This window comes from Lampetra planeri, chromosome 42, assembly GCF_965212315.1.
Source record: "Lampetra planeri chromosome 42, kcLamPlan1.2.h2, whole genome shotgun sequence".
NCBI lineage: Eukaryota > Metazoa > Chordata > Hyperoartia > Petromyzontiformes > Petromyzontidae > Lampetra > Lampetra planeri.
The window spans coordinates 2,676,645-2,690,361 of record NC_136148.1 but is presented as its reverse complement, the minus strand read 5'-3'; the positions used below and the strand labels follow the sequence as shown (position 1 = coordinate 2,690,361).

Sequence of the window (13,717 nt, the reverse complement as noted above, 5' to 3'; positions counted from 1 at the left end):
TTTTCCTTGATGGAGGGCTTAACCGTTTTGCCATCAAATTTGCGGGAGTTTTCGAATTGATTTAATTGGGTGTAAAGTAGCTTGCAATTTGTTTCATTTGCAGGCATGTGTTTTGTTATCTTAGCGTAGCTCTCGATGACGAGAAGATGCCCAAGCAAGTTCAAATGCCCTTGAACAAAGCAAGTGAGAAGGATTTGGACTCCGTGGTTCTGGTAAGAGCTGACGTAAAAAAAAAACGAGTGAAGGCACAGATTCATGTTTCTTTGTTTTGCAGCATTTATTGCCTGGGACGTTGGGACTCATGGCACGGTGACTGGTGGAGCTGTTTGAGCTTCAAACAAAAAACAACCGTCAAATGTAACCAGTGGCTTTGTTCATACATTGCGGTGCGGGCATGTTCAAGGGGTTAAGGAAGCGTAGTCTACATGTTATTTTAAAGACATGTCAAATGTAACATGCATATTTAATTACGCTTCACATTACCATAAAATATTGCCGAAGAAAAAACAGAATTGGAGCGAGCTTTAACATGCATCTCTACCTTTTCAGTGTCAGGTGCAAATTAATGTAGTCTTACAGTCAGCATGCTTAAAGTGGATTGCTGTGAACAGGCCTGTGTAATATTTTTCATATAATCGCATTGTCTTCAGCTTAGCCAAAGCGTGCCTCTAGAAATGCTTGATCCTGGCTTCGGCAAAACCATCTACATTTTCCAGCAGCTAAACACGTAATCTTCGATAAAAGAAGTATCTGCAATGCATTTAATGCCGTTCCATATTATACTTTTTTTTTTTGCTAGTGAGTTTCCACTTAAAAGTGTAACAAAGTCTGCACTGAAAATCAATGCGAAGAGTCGTTTGTGTTCATTTGTATTCCCTCCTGAAGAAATTAAAGTCTTTGGTGGTAAAGGGTAAATGTTCACGCGCGACTGCTGGCAGAAGGGCCTCTACTAAAGTCGGGGATCGTTAAGGTTATTTGTCCTTCTGTTCCACACTGGCGAGGCATCTTGTAAGAGGTTGGAGTACCCACACTTTACCCCACCAGACACGACCAGTCGTCTGACGAACTGAGGTGTACCCATGATAATTGTTTTTTTACGCTTCCATCTGGCAACAAAACTGACACCTTTTTTACAAGGAGTCATGTTTGCATAGACCACAATACCTGCAGTCATAATGCAAACAAAAAACATAACTCTGATAATGTGCACTGTCCTTGAAGTTGATTGGTCCACACCCGAGACAGCTTTCCTTAGAGCCTAGTCTCACATGGGTTGGACCAGATGACGCCAAAAGGCGCAAAAAACAATTATATGTTTTACTGGCAAATGAGGTTCCAATGGTGAGGTGTACCCAGTTTAACACGTAGGCTTTCGCGACCAATATTATCCAGAATTTCTATAGATTTTTTTTTTATTTTGGGTTAGAATTCTGGGTGGATATAGGCAGGGGGCAATTTAGAATCTTCACGCTCGGAGATCGAGTTGAACCGCCGACCTCTAGATTGCAAGTTTGGTGTGTGCGAGCCCAGACACGCGCCGCTGTGAGTTGGTAACAACTCAATTTAAGGGTCTGTGTAGCTTACACGCATACATATAACAGTGGCGTTTCTGTTTTATGTTATTTACAATCCATTTTTGTATATCTATTTGTAACTTAACTCCAATTTTATTTTGGCGATGGCATTGTGCTTATTTTTACTCTTCCATTGTTGACTCTTCACCCTGCAACTCGTCGTATTGGTGAAATATTTTAACAAGTAATTTACAAACTACAGCGTTCAGAAGAAGAATTGATCATGGGATACGAATGGTTGCGAATGAAGCTGCAACATGCCGCACGTACCGGATGGTTGGTACACGCAGAAAGTGTCACCACGGGGGGTTGCCAGGACTGATGTCTGGGAAACACTCCTGGAGATGATTGTGAATTCTCTTCCAACCAGCTATTCACATCGACACTGCCTCAGATTCCATTCAATCACACGATGGTGCAGAATAATCTGCATAATATTAAACACTCCCTGTGATCAGGTCACGGAGCAGTAGCCTTGCCTTTGGCAAACACGTGAATGTTACAGTCGTGGAAGCCCTGGTTAGAGCTGCCTTCATTTGATTTAGGCAATAGTCAGTAAAGTTAAGTAATACAATTCCTTTAACACTTTCTAATTAGTTGTTATTTGAATATCACCGATCAAGAACCAGATGTCAACATGGCCAAAGCTGTTTATGCCGCCACCCTTCGCCAATGCCTGTACGTATGTATGTTGAACTTCTTTCGCACCGTACGTAGCCAAGCGTGCTAATCGTAATTGGGGGGAAAAGACAACAAACTAAAAGAAAGACAGCGTCTGAATGTCTGAACATTCAGACGCTGTCTTTCCGACAGACCTGTTCTTCACCTGAGGACGGCTGCTTGCGTTGTGGCCGAAACGTCGTGAGAATTGTATTTTATAATGTTTTATTTTTATTATTTTATTATTTCCCTTCTACGTGACTTTACCGAAAGAACCAATAAGACGAATCCCTGCAGTCACGAAAGCTTTAAATCGAAATTCAAACTAAACGAAGTGATTTCTACCCTCGGCAAGATCCCGCAGCGACTGGACAGGAGACATGCAACCTCCAAGATCTTCCCCTACAGTCTCACGCCATCTCTCTTAGGTTGTCCTCTTGGTGATCGGGCTCATGGAAACCACGGCCTTGCCCATCCTGCACGAGTGCCCCCACCCAGCGCAGCGGTTTTAGCATCAACACATCGACAGAAGTCACCTGCGATGTGCTCTTGCAGACTTTTGCATTGCCGATCCTATCTTGCCACGAAATCCCTAGCATCGGTGAAAGGCACCGGTGCTAAAAATATCATCTCAGGCAAGATGATATTTTTGCTGACGTGATGACAAATGTGATACGTGACATTCGGTGCGTGTATTCATGGTAAATGTAAACTTATTCCCCCCCCCCCTCCCCCCCACACCTTTTAAAAGCAAACCCACACGACACAAACGTATAAAACTACACAGTTTTGAGCGCGCTGCGACTGAGGTTGAGAACGTAATTGATTTTGTTTTTTGTTCGGCCGTAACTCTTGTAAAAAATGATCCAATATGAATTAAATTTTAGTTCAGAGTTGTGTTGCTCTTAGGGACTTGCCTTTCTTGAAAACTGCCCAAATTAATCAGATGCATGCAAATATGCAATTGGGTTCATTTGGCCCTGACAGCTGTTTCAAAGGTGTTACATAATCCGTGCGTATATGCATGTTTTTTTTCTCCAAACACGTTTAACGCTACCAACGACAAAACCGAACACATGCGACCAAACTAATAGTGAACTCCCCCTACCCCCCCCCCCTACGCTGCGCGTGTAGAGAGAGATGGCTGCGGGGAAAGTCAAGCAATCACGGGGTCTGAACATGGAAGAGGTGATGCTGCTGCAGCGTGAGCTGGAGATGGAGGAGTCCGAGGAGGAGATGAACGACGGGACGCCGCGGTGGGCCTCCGTGTTCTACGACGCGGCGCTGCCGCTCGCGATGTACGCGGTGCTGCTCGCCGCCTTTGTGCTTGAGACCCTGTGGAACGTGATCTCCGGTTCCAAGTCCTAGCTCCGCTCTTCAAGATCAGGATGCCAACGCGGCCCGAAGTCACCGATGTCACCACCACGGTAAAGTCACGTATAAAGAGAAGATAATAAGTTAAATACTAGCATACGACGTTTCGATTGCAACACAAGCAATCATCATCAGGTATAGATGAAATAGAAACACAAATCTAGTGTACTTAGAAATGTAATGTAATACAACAGAGAGTCGGATAACATAACAGTCAACACCCTACCTGGTTGATTACGTTCTTCCTGAGAATGCTAAATTTGAGAGAGAGATAAAACACAGAACCAGAGACATATAGACAGACATATAAGTAGAGACAGATATCACAGAGATACATAGCGAGACATATATAGGCACACAGAGAAACCACGCCTCTGTGTCGAGGCCTTAAATAGAGAGAGGGCGGGGGCGGAGAGAGAGGGAGGGGTTAGAGAAATTAGCATGTCAATGAGTGGCACGCTGCAAAAAGCTTGGAAAAAATGAGGAGACAGGGAGAGAGACACACTGAATTAAATAACCTAGCAAAATTTCGAAATGTAATGTAATGCAACACAGAGAGTCGGTCAACACACAATTAACGCATAGACTGGTTGATTACGTTTTTCCAAAGATTGCTAAGTTAGAAGTTAAGTGTGAAATTTTAAAGAGAGACAAGACGCAAACACGAAGAACAGACAAAAGCAGAGGGAGAGGGACAACAGCCGAGACACACAGAGAGAGCAGAACATAAGAACGACAAAACGAGTGGAGACATAGAAAGTACACAAAATCAAATAAACCTCGCAAAATTTTTGAAATGTAATGCAATGGTAGTATTTAATTTATTATTTTATCTTTATACGTGACTTTACCGAAAGTACCAAAGAGTAATTCCTGCAGTCACGAAAGCTCCAAATTAAGTTTGTCACCACCACGCCTCGCCGTTCTAGACCATACTTCCTCGGGGCGAATTGAGAAACTGCCCCCCCCCCCCCCGTTGTTTCAACTCCCAAGTTGGGTGTATGAATTGGCGACCTCTGTTATTTCAAGTCCAATCGCTAACCATTACACCACGGCAGCGTCCCATCACTCGTGTGTCTTATATAATTACACAATGTCATGAAAGCATCGACAAAAGCATGGAAATTGGTGACTTTTCAGCCTGGAAGGATGCAACTTGGCCCAATGTTCATCTAATTTAATTCTACGGATGTACCAGATATGTAAAATAGGCATTACAAAAAAATGGTCGACATAGGACCCCCCACTTTGAAGGGCATAATTGAAAGAGCCTTTTTTGTAGTACATGTATCCGAGGATTGTCTTTTTTTCGTGTTCTCTGTACAGATATTGGCTTGGCTCCTCGATGGAGGGAGGGAGGGAGGGAGGGAGGGAGGGAGGGAGGGAGGGAGGGAGGGAGGGAGGGAATTGGGTGAGTCATCTGGTTTCTGATTCCCAGCGAAATGGAACTTTGTGGCCAGGTTGGCCTTTATAAGTTCATAGCTCTCTGTGTTATTAATCAGCAGCAGCTAGCTGCGCCTAGGGCCAGGTACACAGTGCACACACGCGTGAATGCATAGAACAAACCAATAGTTCCTCTTGACTGAACCCAAGAGTATGGCCTAATTAGCGTTATTTCAATTGGCCTTTTGAATGTGTTCGTTGAATATCAACAAGTATGGCTCATCCTAATAATGGGGAGCACACCGCGCTACGAACCCAGTGACCCGAGTTTGATTCCCACTTGTGACCGATAACAGTGGCGAATATTTGAATCCGTCTGGGGCCTCCTCTAGGTCGACTCGACCTTAAATGAGTATCTGGCCCACACATCAGCACTGGGGATACAAAAGCAGCCGGGGTGTGACGTTGACCACCCCCCACCCCCTTCATAGGTGCTCGCTAACACCACTTGTCCCCTACAGTCTGTTAAAGGCTACATGGGGCATTCTCTATTTTGCATAAATGTTGTGCTGTTTGACTTGCCTACCACCCCAATTGTGTACCGTGCTGCCTTAATAGGTGTTCCCTAACAGCACTGAAGGATGCCGTGGAACAGTGGCCGGCGCACTGCACAACGAATGTCGGCCCAAGCTGACATCGCTGCCTAAACTGGTCCTCCCTTATATGCTGCCCATGCCTTAATAGGCACTCGCTTGCATCATACCACAGGCAATTCATAGTAATTGGAGAATTTTTGTCTTTTTCCGGGAATTTTTTTTTTCCTCCCCAAAAGTTAAAGTTCTACAGTTTTGTTTTTTTATAGCCATTAAATATATATTTTACAATCCCTCTCTTAGGGTCACAGTTATCCCACCGTAGACTTTTAAATTGCACCTTCCAAAATTTCCCCCAAAAATGTCATGGGTTTTGTGACCCACGCAATTCATTGTGGGCAGCTTTCACTCATCTTCGCTCATCAAAAATAGAATCAATTCGATTGTTCATTTCCTTACACGGTAACTACAAGCGCAGTTTTCACATCTTCATAACACTGAGGAATCACACGTGCGTAAAGGTATTAACACGAACGGTGGTGTGTAATTTGCCCTGTTCCCACACGGACGCAGATCTTCGTAATTAAGTGCAGTTATTAGATGAGCACCGTGTAGCAAGGAACACAAATGGCACCGCCTGCAGTTGTTGCCAGGGCTGTTCAATGTTTGACTCGTTATGGCTTCGGTATTCTAGGTGTCAAGAGGGTAATTATTTTTTTCTGATATAAAAGTCGCAAAATTGTTTGCGCGAAAAAAAGGAAAATGGGGCTTTGTATCGATGTCGTGGGACGAAACGAGCGAAGCATCCTAACTTCCAGCGACATTGTAAAGATATATTTTATCTTTGAGCAAGACAATGTACACATTCACAACGACCAGTGAATAAAAGAAAGCCCCCAGCCTACATGAAACAAGAGGGCTGTATGGATTATGTCCATATGTGTGCTTGACACTAGAATCCACCCGTTAAGAGTTTTCTGTTTCCTACGCTGCTGCGTTGAAGTCACGCGCTTGGGTGCATGAGCTCTGGCATCAGGGATGACATGAGGGCACCGTTTCGTGGCCCGGCACCCGGACGAGCTTTCTGGCCCACGGGCCCCCAGGCGCAATCGCACCGCCTGCGTACTCGATTAGCTACGTCACTACCATCGTACACGTACGGTCAGCTTTGTTAATCCCGCCGCTGGATGAGGGCCTCCCCACACTTTGTGAGCCATTGAGGGCAGCGATTTATTTTCCAGAAAATTGACTGGCAGGCAAGTTGACCTCGCGACGATACAGTTTAGTAACACGGCTTTTATTTTGTGTGTGTGCTGTCAACACAATGCTTTTCTATTTTACCCATTGGGGTACGGTCGACTTGAAGTGAATTCGTAGTGTTATGCGCCTGTACAGCCTCTTGTTTGTCAATCCACTGCTGGATGAGCACCTTCTCCAAGCCTCGTGGGCCGTGAGGAATGCACACGACCGTACTTCGCTTCGCCGGTCAATTTGGGTCGGTGAGGGTGAGGTGAGCACCGAACCGTTGTGTTTCCGCGGTACTCGATGCCCTGTGCCGCCCGCAACGCCGACTGCACCCGTCGCTCGCACAGCGTGCGTATGTGTATATGTTGAACTTCTTTCGCACCGCATTCAGCCAACTATCCGCGGCTCAAATCCCCGCTTAGCTTCCGAGAACTGGGTTCATGCCTGCGTAGACGCAACGGCGCAATACCCATCGCTGGCTTTGCGAGCAGAACCTCGTGCCTCCAGTTCTTTCGCTAGGAGGCTGACCGAGGTGCGACTGGCTTGCAGCGGCGCGTGTGCCTTAAGCCTCGCCTGGGAATCTGTAAACCTGGCTTCCCGCTGTCCGCCAGGCTTCCGCGATCGATGCGAAAGTAATAATCTAGTAATCCGTCTCCTGAAATAATCGCCGGGTCTCTCCGCACATCGATCGCGCTGTGCCAACAACATCAGTTTAACTTTGCCGAGGTGTTTGTTGGCGTAAAGTGAGTTATATGAGAAGGATCTGAAGTAGTGCCAACCCAAATGTTATTTTTTTCTTCCCGCGAGAGTCGTGGGGGAATTGGCAAATTTTAAATGAGCAGACGAGCACGAACTATTTCAGATTGAGCGTGCATTTTGCACCACTCGCGATGACGGCGTTACCTGAATTCCTGCAAGCTCGTTTCCAAATACGGTGGACGTCTGCATTGGGAGCACACCATTCGGGAGCAAGGCCAGCTGTACTGAACATCTTGAGTAGTGTGCTTATATCAGAAGTTGTCCTCTGACTTTCCCCCCTCCCAACAGTAAGCATGCGTTGCTTACATCGGAACTGTGCTTGTATAAGGTGTGCTTGTGTCCAGATTCCAGTGTATAATACAACACGTGGCTTTTGTTTCATTCCTCGTTTAATATCTGTAAGCTCTGACTCATTTGACTGTATTAGCAACCAATTATTTAATTGGGTTATCAGTCACTTTAATGCGTTTATTGGTATATTAAAAAAAACGCGTGTCCATAAATTGCACCTTTACCCTCACCAATGTATTTGCTCATTATTATCAATAATTTAGCATTGTTTTGCGATGTGAAGTTAATTGGTTAAGTAAATCATCTGATAGATGTGTCAGGCACCGGTTCACTGTGTTAAACTGGTAAACACTTTTAAGTGCTGATGTGTACGCTCGGCCATTGTATTCACGCGCATGGCCGAATGTTTGAATATTTGCCGTTTGTTGCAGGGGTTCATGGTTCAAACCAGTGGCCGCCCTGGTTAATACTTCCCGCCCATCTGCTCTCACAGTGGGCAATAGAGATCCGGTTACTTTATTCTGAGGAGAGTAGGCCATGTGTGCTTTCGTTATGGTCCAACATACCAAATTCGTAAATTACCCATGAAATACCTAATTTATAATAATGACAATTTATATAGCACCGTATCATGGCCAGCTATTACAAGGGCGTTGGATACCACATTCCTGCGGAGGGAGCTGGTAGGAACGTTGGGTTGCTCGGTCAATGGCCAGGGTCAACGGGCGGCGTGGTGTATTCCGCAAATATGCCCGACTGTGAGGGCGGGCACAAGCCGGCGTGAGTAGGTTAAACGTTGAGTTTTATAAGGGCACCACGGGGTGACCAGCCCCTCCCCACTCAGCCCCACCCTCCCCACCCAGCCCCTCCTCACCCTCCCCTCCCCACCCAGCCCCTCCCTCCCCACCCAGCCCCTCCCCACCCTCCCCTCTCCACCCAGCCCCACCCCTCCCATTTTTGGATGCACGACGGACGGACACAATAATCCCCTGTGGGCTGGTGGAACCAGTGGGTTCCTACCAGTAAAACACAGCAATAACGCCTTCTCTTGGTAGACTATTACCCATCTGTAAAACAGTGCCTTTGTGGTAGATTTTTGGTTATCACAAAAACGGTGCAAATGTCCAAAACAAACACATTTTATTAATTTGACACTCACCCTCGTGCGTAACCGGAATAGAAATTACCCATCAGATCAGACAGGCCACATGCCTACCCAAGGCTGTGTGCTCTGTAGACCAAACACCGTTGATCCCAACGCACTTTTCAACAAAATCTCTTGTTCATTGGCTAGACAACGAAATTGCGTGAATATCAAATGTGCTAATTATCATGCAAAACTACATACTGCACGTCGCCCAGGTACTGCGTGTAATGTGCTGGGGAAAAAATAAAAAATAAATGCGTATGGCAAATATGCCGAGCTGACATTTCCATTTAAAGTGGTTGAACTGATAGGGTGTCACGGCTAGTCAGATTTTTTTTTCCTCTGGACAATAACCAAAAGATGATATAAATCGCGGTGATTATTAGACGGACCGTGGCGGTGTATAATTGCATTATGCAGTCACATTGAAACAGTGACAAATCAAATGTCAGTTGATATGCCCAGTAATTACACGCCGAACAGAAAAAAATACGATAATGGCTCCGCACGACTCCTCAAAATGGGAGACATTCTGTTACAATTTTTAAAAAAAATTATCACCGAACAGAATTTGATTGTTGTAACATTTTTCCATCAATGCCAATTAACCCTTTTTTCCCCCCTGAAGAAACAAAACATTAAACTTAGTGTCTTTATTTTGATTATGGGTCTACAATGTGCCGTTTGCTTGCAATATCATCTGCAGCCTTGGTCAATCCACTGCCAAAGTCACTTCCCCCCCCCCATCTCCCACGACGCTGCGATGTGATCTCATCTAACACCTGCCCACAAGCTGCTTTCATTGCTCCATCTCCTCCATGGGCGTGCTGTCGCACACATCCCATTCCTAGGCAGCCACTCCGTCATTATCGGCCATCATCTCTACATCCCATTCCTTGGCAGCAACTCCATCGGCCATAATCCCTTCCAGCCATGATGTGTCCTGCCCAAAGCCACTCTTTAACAGTTTGAAATGTTATTAACCTGTGTGTGTTCTCTCAGGGCAGGGCTATTAGTCTTCGAACTTTGCTGGAGCCTTTTGTGCAGGATTGCTGCAGTCGGCTTTGTGTGTGCCTGCCTTCACAAGACATACTCTCCTTTTCCATGCCCTTGTCCTGCACATCAGAGAGAAGAATCGCTGGATCTTCCATTACTGAGGACTTGAGGTGTACAGAATTACGCCACGCATTTTCCCCTTTACTTTTTATATGTCTGTTGAACCTCTTTCGCACCGTACGTAGCCAACCGTGCAAATTGGAGTTGTGGGGGAAGGACAAACTAAACAGCAAATTTGGCGCCAATTCCCCCAAAAATGCGCTACATCACATTCAAGAGTGGTGATAAAGTATTTCAATTCTACCGTGATGTGCATTTAGAGTAAAAAAATAATGCCTTAACATGTGCAATAGCCTCAAGCACACTTAAACCTGCTGCTTGGTTTAGAAATGTGGATGACACACATTGGTGGTCTGGCCACATGGCAAAGACACACTTAACGAATCTCTAAATCTCAACACGCAAAAACCCTGTCCATCCAGTTCACTATGGAAGTGGAAGCTGACAGAATTCTCCTATTTTTGGATATTCTGCTCGGGCGCGGTCGAAATTGTAAAATAACACACAGCGTTTACCGAAAGAAAACGGTACGGGTATTGGGTACCCGGTTGCGACCTCTGCTGCGTATTCTGTTTGACGCGCATAAGGAAACAGCCTCAGACCTCGATCTTTGCTACTTTTTCAATCTTTGTTGTCTCTCTCTGCCCCCCCCTCTTTGTGCTTAATCCACGCTTTCACTCTCTCTTCTCGCCCCCCCCCTTCACTGGAACAAACTTCCCCCTCCACATTAAGCGGTCACCTTCGCTCACTAAGTTTCCGCTACCTCACTCAAAACTTACTTATTGTTACCCCCCAGCTCATCGCCATGACCCCTTACTCTCCCCCTCATAGCCACCACCGTTCCTGTCCCCTCTTCATATTCTCATTTCATGGCCTATCACTCATTAACCCCAATCATTCAATCCATCATCACTGTCATCAATTTCGCTTTCACCGAATTCACGAATCACAAATTTGCCCCCACTGCTTCCTCTTGTCTATTTCATTCATTTCATCTCAACCATTACATCATCTGTTGTACCGTTGTTAATTCTGTGTAAATCGCCTTGGTTAAGGTGCTTATATGCATCCCATTAAAGATAGATAAAGTAATTTTGCTGGAACGGTCTGCACCTGATGACGGTTGCTTGTGTTGCTTCCGAAACGTCGTGATTTAAATTTTTATTTTTTTTATTTTATATATTTTTTTTTAAGCTACGTGACTTTACCGAAAAAAACAGAGTATGGATTCCTTGCAGTCACGAAAACTTCAAATCTAGAATAGACAAAGTCCTCGAGGAAGATTGCTCGGGTCTCAGCGGCGCAGATCCGCAACTCTTGGCGCTGTGCGTGCTGAGGCCGACTCTGCCTCCCACTCACGCCAGCCCGCTGCGCTTCCACTGATGTTGGCAAACAGAATCAGAATATTTATGCTGGAGACGAATCCGATGAGCCGTTAAGCTCTTTTTTTCACAGATATCCAGTAAGGGGCACGGGGTCAGAAAGTTATAACAACCAAAAATAAATAAATAAAACAGGATTATAGGAAAGGTAAGCAAATCACAAACAATGTTTTCTTTTTTACACCATTGGAACCTCCTTTGCCAGTAGCAAAATATGATAATTGTTTTTTTACCCTTTTATCTGGCAACAAAACTGACACCTTTTTTACAAGGAGTAATGTTTGTATTGACCACAATACCTGCGGTCGGAATGCAAAAAAAAACACAACTGTGATAATGTATGCACTGTCCTTGAAATTGATTGGTCCACACTCGAGACAGCTTTTCTCAGAGCCTAGTCTCACATGGTGTTGGACCAGATGACGCCAAAAGGCGCACAACTCAAGGACAATGCACCATCAGAGTATGTAAAAAAAGGTGTCAGTTTTGTTGCCAGATAAAATGGTAAAAAAACAATTATCAATGTTTTTTTTACCATGGAATCCCCTCTGAGCTATTAGATTATTTTTCAGAAGCGACCTTTCCATAATTGACATCTCAACGAAGGAGCTTATGTGGACATTTATAGCAGCCAAATAATCTGAATAATTTTAACAACGCGGCCTAAGCCAAGTGAATTCTATTTTTGCTTAAACACGTGGCGTCTTTCCAGGACAAATCTGCCCACTCAAAGTGTCGTCGCATTAATAGACATTCACAAACAAATAAAACGTTCTAAACAACATAGCCCTCACGGATATTTGCGTGCCCGCAGAAACCTCGGTGGTAAAAACGCTTCTACAGGACTGATTTTTGTTTGCATCGTGGCATAAATTTGCCTCGATGTGCCTTAGGATGATCAGTTTGTCGAATTTTTAATACCTGCTACGATGGTGGTGGCGGCGGCAGAGGGGTCACGCAGGGCGAGGGCCTCCTTCCCCCGCGTGGATGAGGACGCGAAGCCCCTCCAGCGTGCATAATTCAACTATCACATTTTTTAATTTCGTTCCTGGGTACCCAGCCACAGGGACGGAGTTCATTTGCGTCGTGAGCCGGAGCGTGTCGGTGACCACCGTACAAATAATTCGATCCCGTTCGAGTATCCAGCTCCCGACTGAACTCACCCCGCCGACGGGAGCGTTTAATAAACGCACGCGGGGCGTTTGGCTGGACGCAAAGTTCCCAAAACTTTGCGGTAAAATCTTGACAGCCTTCTTTCACGAGATGGTACTTCGCTGGGTCGAGGCCGGTGGTGAACAGGGCAAAGGTCGAGGCCGGTCCTGAAGTGTTGAACTTCATTCGCACCGTACGTAGCCAACCGTGCTAATCAGTGGTGCGGAGTTGAAGATGGTTTTGCGCAGCTGCACAACTCGGGGGTAGTCGGTGGGCAGGTCAAGGCGTCAGCAACTGAAAGTTTCGTCGTTGTAGAAATCCAACTTCAGTTGCGGTTCCATATAGACGAGTCTAGTTGAGCACAACCTCGGTGCGGTTGTGTTTTTCACGGCGCACCCTAAACGACACCGAAACACAACGGCGCCACAGCTTTAGCCTCACCCCCACGGCGCACGTGGCCCAGAGGGAAATTTCAAACTATCTTATCCAAGAAATTAGAACGATCATTCCACCCGTCCCCCAGGGCTGGCTCTGCAGGCTTTAATGGCTACGCTCTCATTTCCCTAAAGATGCATCAAGCGCAGATTAGGTTACCAACGACAGATTGTGTGGCGGTCGCCAAAAAGTTCAGTTACAAATTTGAGCACCTTGGGGGGGGGGGGGGGGTCTTTGTTTGGCAGATCTCCCGTCAGCGCTTGTCTTTGACATTAGCGAGAACGAAAGGTCAATCTGAGAGTTTTGTAAGTAATTTTGTAATAAAGAAGTTTCGGGTGTTAATCCGCGACCAGATGAAGGCCTCCCCCACACCGAGACAGCCATGGGGGTTTGCTTGACTCTACTTTGCCACGCTGACTCATTCACTCACTCATTCACTCACTGATTCACTCCATCCACCGGCGGTCATTCGCCTCCCTATCACTCTTTTGTCACTGCTATCAGAATTAGAATATGTATTTATACTGGAGGAATCCGATGAGCTATAAAGCTCTTTTTCACATATGTCCAATAGGGGCGGGTCAGAAAATGACAACAAAAAATACA

General features: G+C 45.6%; 2 protein-coding genes across 2 annotated transcripts in view; one reads left to right on the top strand and one right to left on the bottom strand.

The window, feature by feature from the left end:
• The window catches only part of LOC144732224 (uncharacterized), an 81,609-nt gene extending 77,100 nt beyond the window's left edge, over window positions 1-4,509 (top strand). Inside the window, exon 4 of the mRNA XM_078613624.1 lies at window positions 3,369-4,509. Within this exon, the coding sequence (XP_078469750.1) occupies window positions 3,369-3,602 (234 nt within the window). The 3' untranslated portion in view covers window positions 3,603-4,509. The remainder of the gene's footprint in view (window positions 1-3,368) is intronic.
• RBIS (ribosomal biogenesis factor) overlaps window positions 1-13,717 on the bottom strand; it is a 575,724-nt gene that overhangs the window by 285,538 nt on the left and 276,469 nt on the right. The window lies entirely within an intron of this gene.